General features: G+C 37.3%; 1 protein-coding gene across 34 annotated transcripts in view; it reads left to right on the top strand.

The window, feature by feature from the left end:
• CLASP2 (cytoplasmic linker associated protein 2) overlaps window positions 1-14,434 on the top strand; it is a 146,712-nt gene that overhangs the window by 70,689 nt on the left and 61,589 nt on the right. For 22 of the 34 annotated variants that reach the window (XM_086468341.1, XM_086468350.1, XM_086468340.1 and 19 more), the window contains 4 exons: window positions 4,863-4,942; window positions 10,048-10,140; window positions 10,773-10,918; window positions 12,345-12,480. In XM_086468341.1, the coding sequence (XP_086324467.1) occupies window positions 4,863-4,942; window positions 10,048-10,140; window positions 10,773-10,918; window positions 12,345-12,480 (455 nt within the window). Of the gene's footprint in view, window positions 1-4,844; window positions 4,943-10,047; window positions 10,141-10,772; window positions 10,919-12,344; window positions 12,481-14,434 lie in introns of all 34 variants that reach the window. The other 12 variants (XM_086468352.1, XM_086468358.1, XM_086468351.1 and 9 more) reach the window with 1 other exon arrangement.

Raw genomic sequence — 14,434 nt, 5'->3', positions numbered from 1 at the left:
TTGAGGGATAAGAGACACTTGTATAACCTTACCCTTCTCAAATTTACTAACGTTTGATTTGTGATTCATGTTGAATCAGAAAACAGTTATGAATTTTTTAGGGCAGTTTTTTGGGAAAAGCATTTAAGAACAAAAAGTGAAATAAAGTGCTAGAGTTTGTATTACTCCTAAGTGACTCCTAAGCTTCTGTACTGGTTTTGAAATTCCCTTTTTTCACAGGGAAACTTGTTCTGAAATTTTTGTTAAGAGACCCATAGAAGTAGAAAAAGATGGATCGGACTAGTAAAGGTGTGCTACCAAATACAAGTTGAGCAATTTTTTGTAGTTGTAGACCAGCACTTGTATGCTTTGATTAAACAGTTCTTTTTTTCAAAACAGAAATACTAGTCTGGTATCACTGTCACGGTATCTTTCTTCTCCTGCGTAGTGTTGTCCTGCTGTTTTGTCATCCTATGATGTACAGCTTTGTAGATACTTGTGGTGAGAGCATCAAGGTAGTATAGCAAGTGAGCAGTCCAAAGTCGTCGTGGTATGATGGAAAGATTTCTAACATTTCAGTCGGAAGAGGAGAAGCCTTGTGAACAGAAGAAACTTTCTACAAGAAAAAGACTCCTAGGGCCTCACAAAATGTTCACAATCCTTACATTTAACTTCTGAAGATGTTGTCTCTTTCAGTAGTCTGCAGGAAGTAAGGAGTATTTCCTTTGTCTCCATCTCCAGGCACATCAAACAAGTTAAAAAAACAAAGACCCTGTAAAAATCATACATGCTGTAGTGATTTATTTCTATAGCAAGTTTATTATGTTCAGTAGATTCTCACTAGCTTCCTGAAGTGGAACTCAGGCTTTCAGGTCTCTCTGTGAGTCCATCTAACCAGGATGCATGAAGTATAAGAATAAGAAAAGGTTCTGAATGGAAACTAACACACAATGTAGATAACAATCCACACAAGACACTTCTGCGTCTCCTTCGGATGCATTTGGCTTCTGGGTCCTAGCTGAGGGAGGCCTAGTTGGATTCAGTGGGCTGAGTCCAACGGTAGGGTAATGTAAATTGCACTCACTTAAGAAAAAGCCAGTTGATGAGGCTTTGCATTTTCCTTATCTGCTGGGTGCTTAAAGGGATCAATGTGTTCTGTGGGTACAGTTAAGAACATGCATTATTCAGTGGAAGGCATTAACACTCGAGAGAGCTACTTCTAAGACATTTATAATCACATCTTGGTCTGAGAGAGTAACAACAACAAAACAGCGTATCAAAATGTGGATGCTCTGTCAGATATGTCAATTTTGAGTCCGAAGGCAGTACTGTCTGAAAGGAGACTTTTGTAAAGCTCTGCTCTTGATTTTGTAGAGGAGAGTCAAGCCTTACAAAAGCATGGGAAGTTTGAAGGCATGTACCTGTCTGTGACTTATTATGTATTTTGTTGGCATAGTAAAAGACTTTCTCCTGAATTGGGAAACAGCGGATTGAGTTCTGTCATTTTTTGTTTAGTCTCTACAGAAACAGTGGCTGAGTGAATCAGTAAACATACCGACCAAGAGATTGGGAAAAGAAAGGGGAAGGTTGAACAATATTTTTCCTCCTCTTGCAGTATGGACTTTGACTTCTCTGCAATATAAAGAGAAGACAGTTCCTTTACACTTTATTTTGGTATACATATGTGATCATGCAGTAGAGGATGAGAAAGATTAGTAAAATATTAGTGAATGTGCTTTTAGAGATAACTTTTTTCAAGTGTCATCTGCCCAAAAAACACATAGCCTTTTCTCTTATCAGGCAGAGAGGTGATCAAATAATTTTCTGGGAGTATTAGTTTCAAAGGAAAAGTGGTCTGTAGAAGTGAAGTAGTTGTTGAGACTAGGGAAGGTGGGAAGTGCCATGTCCCTGGGCTATGTCAAATGGTTTTTAAATAGTAGTCAGTCCCTCTTCTTTCTCTCTTTAAAGTCAGAAATTGTCCATAAAATTTTCTGCTTTTAAGTGTGATATTTTGAGACAGACTAAAGACAACAACATCTACTTATTTAGCAAAGGCAATTTCATTGCCTTTAAATCTCTGATTTATAGTGTACAGGAGTGGACTAAGAATACTTGAAATCAAAACATTTTTTGTTATGTTCATGGCCTGTATGTGTCAATTTTTAATATTTGTTTTCTGTAAGTTTATTCTCTTGGCAGACAATGGGTAAGTAATGGATGGGAATGCAAAGTACTTCCTTCACTGCTTTAACAGTGGCGTTTGGGTATTTGTGTAACTGAATAGTAATACAGGACTTGCATAAACTGTTAAGTGTGGAGGAAGGAGGTTGCCTCTAGTGTCACAGGGTCACTATATTCTTAATATTTTATCAAGTTGCGGAGAAACATGTAGTGTGAGCTTCCTAGAGGTTTACTGTACTGTGACTAACACAGTAGATTAGGTTTGACTAAACCAATTTTGATAATAACAGAAACCTTTTATGCACTGTTGTTTATATATTATTAAACATTTAAAACATGAAAACTATGTTTTAACCTTTAAAAATTAGGTTTTCTGGTAACCTTTTGGCTACTTAAGCTTTCTTTTCCATTTGTTTTTCCTTAATATGTACTGCATATTGACTGTGATTATTTTGGTACTGTGAGTCTGACTCGGAGTATTGTGGGAGGGACAAATGAGGTTATGAATTGAATGTCCTGGCGGTGGTTTGTACCACCTAGTTTAGCATGGTGCCCCTGTGCTGAATTTTTTTTTTTTTTTTCAGAGTTTCTCACCATGAAATTCTGCTCTGACCAGGGAATCTCTTTTAGGAGCTGTACAAGTTTGTGTGGCAGAAGGGTGTGCTCTGGGTGTAAACAGGATCTTTCCCTCTTCCTTTTCTTAGCTGATTAGATACTTGTTCAGTTTGTGGAAGGACTTGTTCCCTCTGCTGTCTGGACGGAGAAGGAATAGGTGGTTCTAATTTCTTCTTTCCCTTCTGGCTGCTCTTGGCAATTATGACAGATGGTGTTGGAGATGTACATGTAGAAGTGTGTTATGTACAGCATCTCTTTAGAGCATCCTTGAGCTAAGGCTGTCAAAATCTGTTAAACAGCAAAATACTGCAGGCACCATGTCCAAATTTTGCTAAATAGCACTTCGGTGTTTTTACACTAAGCAGCCCCAAAGGCATGTGGGAGATCTTGTTCTGCATAGAGTTGAGATCTGGTAAGTTCGCCATCAAATTTGTAGTAGTAGGGGACCCTCATGTTTCCAAACTGTGCAAGTATACAAAGACAACAGACATAATTTCCTGTATGATAAATAGGAGATCAGGGACTGTAAACTATAAACCCATGGGTTTTTAAGAGTGCAGTGACCAAGAGTATGATTTGTCAAGAAGTCCTAGCTTTTTGTTTTAGTTGACCACTCAGCCTTAACTGCTTTTTCCTTATGGTTTTTATTTGTTCTGTATTTAGTAAAATACATGTCTTCTCTGCCTGATGCTTCCATTTCAGCTGTCCTTTGCAAGTTAGGGAGGACAGTCTACCATCTATCCTCTTGGCCTCGCTCTGAAAGAGTTGAGACAAGACCCTTATTCCTGAGTGCTCATTTCCTCTAAGAGGTTATTTTTTTTGATCTCAAGAAGGACATGTTCTACTGGACTGATTACCTCCGTGCAGTTAACCTGTCTTGTTATATTATGTGCCCAATTCGACTACTGAAGATACTTAAGGATTCTGCCAAGCTTCACCTTGTACTTGGAGTTTTAGGCTTGTAGCACAGCCTGGATCTGATGACCATATTCTTTGGTTTGATAGATTCCTTTTTCTAAAGGTCTTTCTTGGTAACTTCAGTATTTGCAAGAAAGTGAATCCTTTTCCTGGGGATTTGGGGCATCTTTGCCTGTTATGTGAGAATAGTTCCATCATTTAGCTCGCACAGAAGTAACTGCCCTACCCCGTGCATAGCTGCCATGAAAGCTTTTGCAGAGAAAACATTTTTGGTGTGATAGTTTATTAGTAGTGTGTCTGGAAGGTTCTTGAGAGCTTCCTCCAGGTGACACAATCCTGGAGCCCCACTGTGGAACACCCATGGAGATGAGCGCCCCGAGGAGGCCACCAGTCAGTGGAGTTCAGATTTTGCTCCAACGCAGATTCCCTTCATGATGTCCTTCCTTTCTTTGGTTTTGGAGACTGAGAAATGCACCTCACACTTCTTAGCTCCTCATGAGAATACTGGGAAGCACAAGGTAAATGAGTCATGTAGGGCTACTATGCAAGATTTAAAAAACAAAAAACAAAAACCAAACAAAAAAACCCCAAGAACAACAACAAAAAATCCCACAAAAACAAACAAATAAAAAAACCACACACCCCCCCCAAAAGCCCCCAAAACCCCACAACAAAACCCAAACCAAGACACAGCCCTCCAAATATCCAGGGCTGATGGCACATGTGTTAAGGTGAAAACTCATCGTGAGGAATTTCCTTTAATGACAAGTCTTGCTTTGATCAATAATTCCAACTTCTATGATTTAGTTGGGAGCACTTATATTATCAGGATGCAGGTCTCAGAATTCTATGCAAACAGCTACTAGAGGATTCTTATACTAAACATGTTTACAATGAATCACAAGAATAAAAATAATAAAATTAAATTATTAACTTTGTCAAATTGGAAACTGCTCAGAATTGTTAATTTTTGGTGAAAAATTTCAACTTTTTTCTTCATGGTGAAATCAGAGTTCAAGGTCTTGCAATTTTCCATGTGAAGAATGTTCAGGATTTTTGTAAGTTATATTAAATGTTTGAAAATAGATGTTGTGAAAGATGCTTAGGTCAGTTTGAAAAACCTTGGTGTACGTTGCATACCATTTTAACAGCACTTTACATTTATTTAGGTTCCTCCAAAGAAGGAGGAGCTGGAGCTGTGGATGAGGATGACTTTATTAAAGCATTTACAGATGTTCCTACTGTACAGGTAAGATGGTGTGTATATTCATGTTTGTTTTCAGAAATGCGCTGTTTGCAATTCTGTGAGTTAGCCTACTTTTAAAACTTCCGTAACTTTATAGTCTTCTAAGCAAGTGTCATTACTTTTCCTTCTTTCTGAACTTACAGTCTCCGTGGAAAACTCTTTACTTGTTCCAGTTAGTTGCCAAAGAAGCCACCTTTTCTTTACTGTCCTACTAATGATTATCACATTGAGTTTCGGCTAAAATCCATTGTTGCTTTTCGTAATCTTTTCTAGGGAACTACTGAAAAATAATTGTATGTTTTAATTTTAATAAGAAAAAAGATTTCTGTAACATTTGGGAAATTTAGGACTGCTGTTTCAAGGGATAATCAAGTAATAATAATACAGGCAAATAATTTGAAAAGCAAGAATTATATTTTCAAATGTGCCTGAATTGTGATGGTGCATGTCTGGCATACATGTCCTCATCTCTAGCAGGATTTAGAAAAAAGAAATCTAGTGGCTGATGAACCTGTTGGATTCCAAGTTCTTAGTTGAAAGATCAGATTTTAATTCTACTCTTTATGTGCGGGAATTATACATATTTGATACTTTCACACAGTTGAGTCATTTAACATGCTTATATCTTTCTAGACCTATTTTGAATAAATTTTCCTTGAGCAGCTGAGGTGTGGAAGGCAACTGAAAACTCAGTAAGCCATAGTTCCCGAACAACAGAAGGATTTTGTATGATTCTCTTTTCTTGATATGTACTTTGGTTCCATTTTTATTTCCCAAGATGATAGCGTAGTTATTTGTTAGATCTCCTTCTGTAGGCAGAAGTACTGTCTGCATTTATGAAGGAACACACTATCTCCATGATCCTTATCACTTCAGTGAAAACTTTGTCTTACCGTGTAGGAGCTTTAAGTTTCTTTACCTCTACAAACTGTGTTAAGAATTCTTCAGAGGGTGAAAGCATGGAGCTCTTAATATTATGTATTCCCATTATGTTGAGCAGAGCCATATTCCAGAGCACAGAAAAGGTGCTGCTTGTAGGTCAGTGCCGTAGTATTTGCAGTCCCAAGCAAACTCTAATCACTCAAGTTGGTTAATAACATTGCAAGAACAAAAGTGGGGTACCTGTATGTCATTGACCAGCACATGTGATTTTTTTTTTTTTTTTTGTCTGACTGCTGTATGACCTAGGAAGGTAGGTCATTCCTAAACGGCAAGAGGTGGAGGAGGAAGACACACTTGTCTTCACTAATCTCACCTGAGTTGTGGTGAGGAGGCAGGGGAGAATGTGTAGCGACTCCAAAATAACCTGTTTATTTCATGGATGAAAGTGTAAGAAAGACCTGCTGACCAGACAAAAGAAAAAAAAGTGTGGGGTTTTTTAGTATCTCTAAGGAATAACGACTTCCTGTTGTCCAATTTCATGCTTCTGGTTGTGGATAATCTGTGATCTTTCGGAAAAAAAAAAAAAAAAAAGACAAATCCCACTTAATGAGACCATGTTAGTTATTAAGGAAGAAAGAAGTTTCTCTGCTAGACCCTCTGAAGAAGGAATGTTTATGACCTGAAATTTGCCAGATTATTCTAAAAGCAAAGGTAACTTGTTAGACAGAATGGGGAGAGGGAGTTGTTTGTAGATTATTTGGCCCACACCTGTGTCTTTCTGGTTTTGTTACATTTGTGGGTTTGTGTAATGACTTCTTTGAAGGTAAGGAAAGGAACTATATTATGGGAGAACGGATCAAATTCTGAATCAAGATTAAGTGCATCTGCATTAATCAAGTAAATTGAGGTTACTTACAGTTTGTGTATGTTTAACTCCTCCTTAAAAGCCACCAATGGTAGGTTTGCCTTTCCAGTAACGTGTTCCAATGACTGCTCATCGTTAATTTTTTAGGAATATCATGTTGTTTACTTCTATCTAGTTCATAATCCCCATATTGGAAATACTTTCCATCTGCATAGTTACTACTCTTATTTCTGTTTGAGCTTTTAATTTTTCTGTCTCTGATGTTGCACTTACCTTTAATGATGTGTGTGTTGCCCTCTAATGGATAACAGCAGTTTATGAAGATGATGTGTGATTTTGAGATACCGGCTGATGGATCTGTGTGCCAAAAAGAGAAGTATTGTAGTGAGAGGATTGTGCCTTCATATTTAGGATTACAACGATAATGTTGTTACAACTCTGTTTATTTGCCTTTGCTTAAATTGAAGAAAATTCTGTCCTCAGGTTATTAGAAGTAACTCCCTTTAATAGCTAAAATTTATTTCAAAACAAATAAAAGTCTGATTGGGAACTTAAGAACAAAAAAGTAATGTAGGTATGGACAATTTGGGATTTTTCAGTGGAGTTAGAGTTTTAATTTCACGGCAAGATAAAATTATGCCATTTAAGAAATTCCTCATTTCAAGGCCGATTTGAATACCAGGAGTTGCATGGATCAATTCTGTTTCTGCCAGGTAATTAAAGAAAAAATTAAAAACTTGGCCTAGGCACGCAAGTAGGGTACACGTAAGCACATTGTATGTGTTGCTTCTGTTCTGTGCTAGCATGTTCTAATCCTGTGGCAGTAACTACAGCACATGGTCTCTGATAACACATAGGCTGACAACAAAAAATGTCCTGTTTTTCAGGATCTACTCGATGAGAAGCTTGTAATAGGTGTTTGTACCTTGACCAGAACCTCAGACTGAGTTTCAGGTGCCCACTAAAGAAATCTCGGTTACCTGCCACCAAAAGCTGCTTCCTGTTGTTGCGCTTCGTTTCTGCTGAGTTGGCAGAGAAATTTTTGCCATTCCTCTGTAGAGCTAGTTTTTTGTAAAAGCCCTGAATTGGGAAGGAGACAGGGCAAGGTGCGTGATGGTGAAGGGGAAGCCTGAGGAGCTTGAATCGTGTCATGAATTCTGATGGCATTAGGGTCACAGTAATATGAAATTGCGTCTTTAGTTAACCAATGACTACTCCATTCCACTTCTAAAAGGAAGATAAGGATTTTATTTGATAATGGAAATTTAATTTGATAAAAATACTTTCTGAGACACACACAATATTTATTCTTAGTAGTACGGTACCTGTAGAATTAATGTTACAGTAAAACAGTGTTGTGTAATGCTACTGGTATACACAAGTACATTAAATGGTGAATACAAACCTCATATTCGATTTGGTGGGCAGTGGAGTAGGAAGTCTGTTACGCTTGGACACACAGTTTTCATTAAATCATTTACTCTTTTTAAATAAGTTATGCATCAGATACTTATTGACTTACAATGAAGAAGAAAACAGTAATCATGAGGAATAGCTTTTCGGTTTTTATGGATGCACTCATGTCCCCTGTGTGGAACTGCAAAGCTGCTTCCACGGTGTGCCCTGAAAAAGCTTATACAGCTGTGTGGTAATAAAAATTTCAATTTTATTGGTAAAGCATATTCAGAAATTGTTTTCTGCATGATAGTGAAGCTGGCCTGGGTGTACTAATACGTCTGTTTCTGAAGTGATTCCTGCCCTGTTTATTCTACAAACAGATATGGAAGTGTTATAAAGCATGGATGTCTTCCATCTCCTCAATATTCCAGTCAAGGTCCTGTATCTACTATAAGTTAAATTCATTTGATATGGTCAGAAAGTTGGAAAACTAGAATGTATTTGAAATAACTCGTGTAGTAATTTCAAGTTGCCTAAGAAAGTAAGATGCTTTGTAGAAAATACACGTTCAGCTTAACTGTAGAAGAGAAGAAAGACATTCCTAAATCTTTTTACTATAAAATAAAAGATGCATATATGCATGCAGAAGAGTGTTAAAGCTTTTCAGCAATTCATGCGAAGCAAGGTGTCCTACCACTGGTCCTTGTTCCCTCTGTGTGCTCTGTGTTCTTGCACATAGAAAAATTGTATCTTGGACTTAAATAAATGAGGGAGCACTGCTGTTTAGGTGCTATGTACGTAAGTGGCCTTCAGCTTTCACTCTAGAAGGGTATGAGCTTCCCTGAAGTCCTGAATCATGTCTGCCAGTCCCGTGTGGATGTGTTGGATGCATCTCAGATGGCACTAGATGCCAGTGTGTAGGCAACAGGAGTTTTACCTGATGTGTTTATGTAAACAACTTTTGATCCAAAAAATTTGAAGTCTTCAGCTGAAAATTTGTTTTTGAAAAACCTCTGGCCAGATCAGGTTTCTGGTCAGTAATTTGCTTCATATAATCTTCAACTTTTTCTGAATCGGGAGGGAATAAAACCAACCCACATTTAAATTTTGCCTGTGCAGTGGAAGCAGAATAAGAGCATTCTGTGGTTTATGTCCAGGAGAATAGAAGGGAAGTCAGTTTATTCCTGCCGTTAATAATATATTTTCAAAACTAGATGCTTTATTTTCTTTTTTAAAATTCACTGTTGTACGTCTACAAGTTACCAATACATGCATTGATTCATGTATTACCAAATGGTGACGGATGCATTATTAGATTGGTCAGGCTTCAATTTTGTTGGAGTTACTGTATAGCGAAAAGAGAGCTCCAACTGAAGGCTGCTCCTTACATTTATTTACTGACTTCATAATAGGCTTGGAGTGGTAACACATATAGAAGCTATTGAAGATTTTAATGGATTTTATCAGACAAACTTTAGGTGTTGACTAGCAGCCCAGTTAGGTCCTCACAGAGCCATGCACTCTTGTAATGTGGAAGAGGGTCCCTACCCCTAAAGAGCTGCATCACGTTAAAATATGTTGGTTGAGTTTCATTATGATAGTGAGTATGAAAATTAAACTGAATTACAGTAATATTGCAGTGGATTATCTAAAACCTCTGCTTGTATTGAATGATATTGTTTTGAAATAGAGTTAATGAAATTCTGTATAGGATTAGCTCATCACAAAGGTGAAATCTTGAGGAAAACGTTGGTTCTTCAGCTTTTGTATTAATAAATATTCACTATGCAGTGATATCCTCAAAGATTTGCCTTAAAATGCCCATTTATACCTCTTACACAGTTCTCTGGAACTTTGGAATCAGAATTACAGTTATATTTTCGGTCTTCTCAAACTATTTTCCTTAGGTTGCATGGGATATTGAACAATGTAAATTTTCTGATTCTTTTTTTTGATATCTCAGATCTATTCTAGTCGAGAACTTGAAGAAACGTTGAACAAAATCAGGGAAATTCTCTCAGATGACAAACATGATTGGGATCAACGAACTAATGCGGTAAACTGTTTATCTGGTTTCAGGTTTGAGTGGGTGTATTTCATAAAGCACAGGCAGGTAGATATTTTTAAATGCTTTTTTCTTAAAGTAGTTGCATTCCAGATAATCAAAGAAATTTTCATTTTAATTTTTAGAACTTGAATTTCTGTTCAAAACAAAATAAGTTTGAGCAATATTTTTAAAAGGCCGAAATGCATTTTTGATGCAAGTGGAAGCTTTTCTAAAAGCCATCATGTATATTTCAGTTAGTATTTATGCAAAATTACATATTCTGCAGGTAAACTGCTAGCATTAGTATCTGTTATGTGTGGCTATGATAAGTTTCGCTTGCAGGATTAAAATGATTGTGTGTTAGTAGTATTTATAATTGTTGTCAGGTTTATGGCATTTTAGTGTTTGGAAACAGGTATGTGAACAGAATTATGTATTTGTATATTTGTAGACTGGAATCTGAGACTTTTAATCTCTAGACATTAAGTAATTTTTTTGCAGTTTTTATAATCGATGCCATCTATTTCAAAATGATGCTTTGCTTCAAAGACATGCCTACATACATTTTTGCAGTGAAGTTACTTTCTTATTTTGAAATACATGTTGGTAGTGTCCTAAACTAAATGTCTTAAATTCTTTAGCTGAAGAAAGTTCGGTCATTGCTTGTTGCTGGAGCTGCACAGTATGATGGATTTTTCCAGCATTTACGATTGTTGGATGGTGCTTTCAAGCTGTCGGCCAAGGATCTCAGATCCCAGGTGGTTAGAGAAGCATGCATTACAGTAGCGTAAGTACAGTTTATGTGCATTTGTGTACATTGTGAAATTCTAGAATGAATTTGAGTTAAAGATGCTTCAGCGGTGTTGCAGGAAAGATTATCTTGTACTGCTCTATGTGATTGGTAGAGTCAAGTCAGCACATGAAGCTGTAGAGAAAAAGAACCATTTAAAGGAATTTGTTCTTTTTGGTGGTCTATGTAGTTGATAATCCTGTAACTTTGTATGTGAAGAGCAAGTTACTGTCATTACACTGAGTATTTAGTGCAAGTTAATCCAAACTGCCGTAAGTACTACTGTAATACTGAGGCCTGGTCTTAGGAGCACTTATGCTTGGGTGATTGCGCGGGACTTTACTGTGACTACTTATAATAACAAAGTGAGATGCCCTATAGTGATTTGAAGGTTTTACGTTTTGGTGAGGTAAGATCTTTCATGTCCGTGATAATTACAGAAACTGTGGCTAAACAGAAATGAGATCTTCATATGAGATCTTCATCCTTGTCATCTTGGGGACTCTCGTTTAATTCAAGGGTGGGGGTAAAGCCTTATTTTTACACTGGAGCAGTCTTTCCCACTTCCATGTTTTCCATGGCTTTTTTTTCTTCTGGAAAGGCATTAATGTAACCACTGATTTTCAGTGGCCATCTGGAACAAATAAGCCCCAGAGTTCACCCTTGCTGTTCTGGTCTGACTGAACAGACCTTGGGGACCTGTTGGAGCATACAGCTATCATTGCCAGGGGAATTGAAGCTTTGAGAAAATAATGCTACCCTTTCCTGACATGAAGTCGGGAGTAGTGTAAAAGTACTGTGTAAATGTCCTCATCCAGGCCTAAAACCCTGGAATTTTTCTTGATCCCTAAAACTTAGGTATATTTGATGTGTCATTTGCTGCTGACTGCAAATTCTTTTTATATAGTCTCTGTGCTTGGAAGAAGCATTTATGTCACCACTGGACAGTTAAATTACTGTATGTTGTATGCGTTTGTATATTTGTTAAAATTGAATCTGTAACCTTTAATAAACGAGGCAATCAAATTTATGGGTGGCTAATTATGATAAATTCAGTAGCTTTGTTTGCATTCAAAAGGGGAAAAAAATCTCAATTTCCATTTTAGATTTATATGCTCTCAAAGTATGTTAAAAAGCAGAAATGCTATGATACTTTATGTGGATATGAAAATTTTAGCCTTTCAAATTGTGGTATTTGTTTTTTGTCACAACGTGAAGTTTCTAGCCTTCGACCTCTTAATGTTGTCTAAGTAACAAAAATGTTCACGACTCCTGCATTTCTAATGAGGCAAGGACTTGAAAATCATGAAATTAAATTCTGTTGTTTGGAAAGAGAAATCTTTAAAATGTACAGTGAACTTTGTGATTTTAAGACTAAGAAATTAATTTTTGTTAACAAGTTGTATTTCTTTTTCCTAAATAGCCATCTTTCAACTGTTCTGGGAAACAAGTTTGATCATGGCGCTGAAGCTATTGTGCCTACTCTTTTTAATCTGGTTCCAAACAGCGCCAAAGTGATGGCAACTTCTGGGTGTGCAGCCATTAGATTCATTATTCGGGTAGGTGTTCATCTTCCACTTTGCTTGCTAGGAACATTCAAGTAGTGGCTCTTAGCAGAGGTAATAGCAATTCTGAAATACAGGATTATAAATCATTCTTTAATGGAGAAGTAAGTTTTCTCATAGATGGATAAATATTATTTATCATTGAAAGCAGCTGGCAGCAATAGCATAGTAATGATGGAGGAACAGGTATGAATCACAGCAGAATCACAGTATGTTAGGGGTTGGAAGTGACCTCGAAGGATCATGCAGTCCAACCCCCCTGCCAGAGCAGGACCACCTAGAGTAGGTCACACAGGAAGGCGTCCAGGCGGGACAAAAAAAAAAAAAAAAACAAACGCTTGAAAAGCATGTCTGTTTTCATTATTTTTTTTGTAATGTGTTAATTGTAAAAAGGCAAGCATATTTCAAAGGATAACTGCTTTTAACTGCATTTTTGGAAAAGACAAAGTGAAGCTAGTAGTTAAGAAGCTAGTAAGAATTAAAAAAAACCCAAACAAAAAAACAACCAAACAAACAAAACCCCAAAAAACCAAAACACAAACAAAAAAACCCAAACCAACAAAACTATTGTAAAAAAACCCCAACCAACTTAGTAAAACAATTGGAACCATGGAGTTACTGATAAAGTGTTGAAGATGCCGGACATGTGTGGATCAGTTCAGAAAGCACAAGTTCATGGAAGAAAAGCCCAGTAGAGATTTTAATCCTCAGGTTTAAGAATTTTCTAAGATGAGTTCTTAAAGCTGTAGCCTAGAGAAGAGGGGAATGCTGTATACTATCTGGGTTTTTTGTCTGTTGCTTGAGCATCTGCTACTGACCAGTGTCTGAGGCAAGATATTTAGCTAGATTTTTGGGACTTGGACTGATATTTGTGTTACAAATAAAAGTGAGCGATTACCTGTAGTTTCTGCGTTAAAAGCTGCAGTGTTCTTAATGCTAGGCACTTACTGCTGTGGTTTTAATTTTGTAAGTTGTTGGAAACCTAAGTGGTTTGGTCACTCACACCTTTCACTGCCATCCTCAGTACTTGGCACAGGTAAACAGAGTAAGTACAGATTCCTCTGAGAATGTACTCTTGAGACTTCTGCATTAGCACTTGGGCTAAGATCCATTGGTGTTCTTCTCCAGGCTCTTACAAAGCACTGTGAGATGGCTAGTGGCACAGAGTTGAGAGTGGAGGAAGGAATATACCTTACACAGGATGATTAAAGTTGTAGGAGAAGAATACCATTTGCAGTAGTATTAAGTGAGCTCAGGCATGAAGAAACCAACCCTGACTTGTTGTTTACAGGAGCCAAATCAATCACCAGAAAAGCAGCATGAAATAAAAATTCATCAGTTGTATTAAATTGGCTTTATTGGTTCAGTTGGAGACAAGCCTACACATTGGCTATAGATGCCCTGATTTTGTTTAAACTTATGTTATTCTTAGCTGTAATTTAACATACTAGATTGGAGGCGTAGAAGCAGGAAAATCCTATCCATAGCGTTCAAATACTCAACTAATAAATGCCTTATGCAAGGTGTTCTGACAGAAAATTCAGGTTTTGGGAGAAAAAGAAATATCAGAGTCAAACTAAGTGCAGCCCCGCGCTCTTTTGGACTAAATGAGAGTTGGTCAGGAAGCCTGTGATCAGTTGAATAGTTAAAGTCATTACAGCATTTGGAGTCAGTGTTTTACTCAAAAACTCCTACCAGAGTCCACTGACAGCTAGTTCAGATCCTGGTGCTTTAGTATCTAACTGCTGTGAGAGTGAGTCGACCTAATGAGGGAGGCTGTATTATATCAGTGATGTTGAAGAGCTCCATCTCATCTTTGCACCTTTGTTGGATTTTCTATTTCTTCTCCAGATAGTTCTTATACTGTAGTCTGATTTCTCTTTCTTGACTCTTAGTAAACCGGGAAATGAATTTAGAAAAACCAAAGGGGATGGTGTGGGGGTGGGGA

The sequence above is a fragment of the Leptosomus discolor genome, chromosome 7 (genome assembly GCF_034619465.1).
Source record: "Leptosomus discolor isolate bLepDis1 chromosome 7, bLepDis1.hap2, whole genome shotgun sequence".
Classification (NCBI taxonomy): Eukaryota; Metazoa; Chordata; class Aves; order Leptosomiformes; family Leptosomidae; genus Leptosomus; species Leptosomus discolor.
The sequence above is the reverse complement of the archived record's forward strand: the minus strand, read 5'-3'. Positions and strand labels throughout refer to the sequence as shown.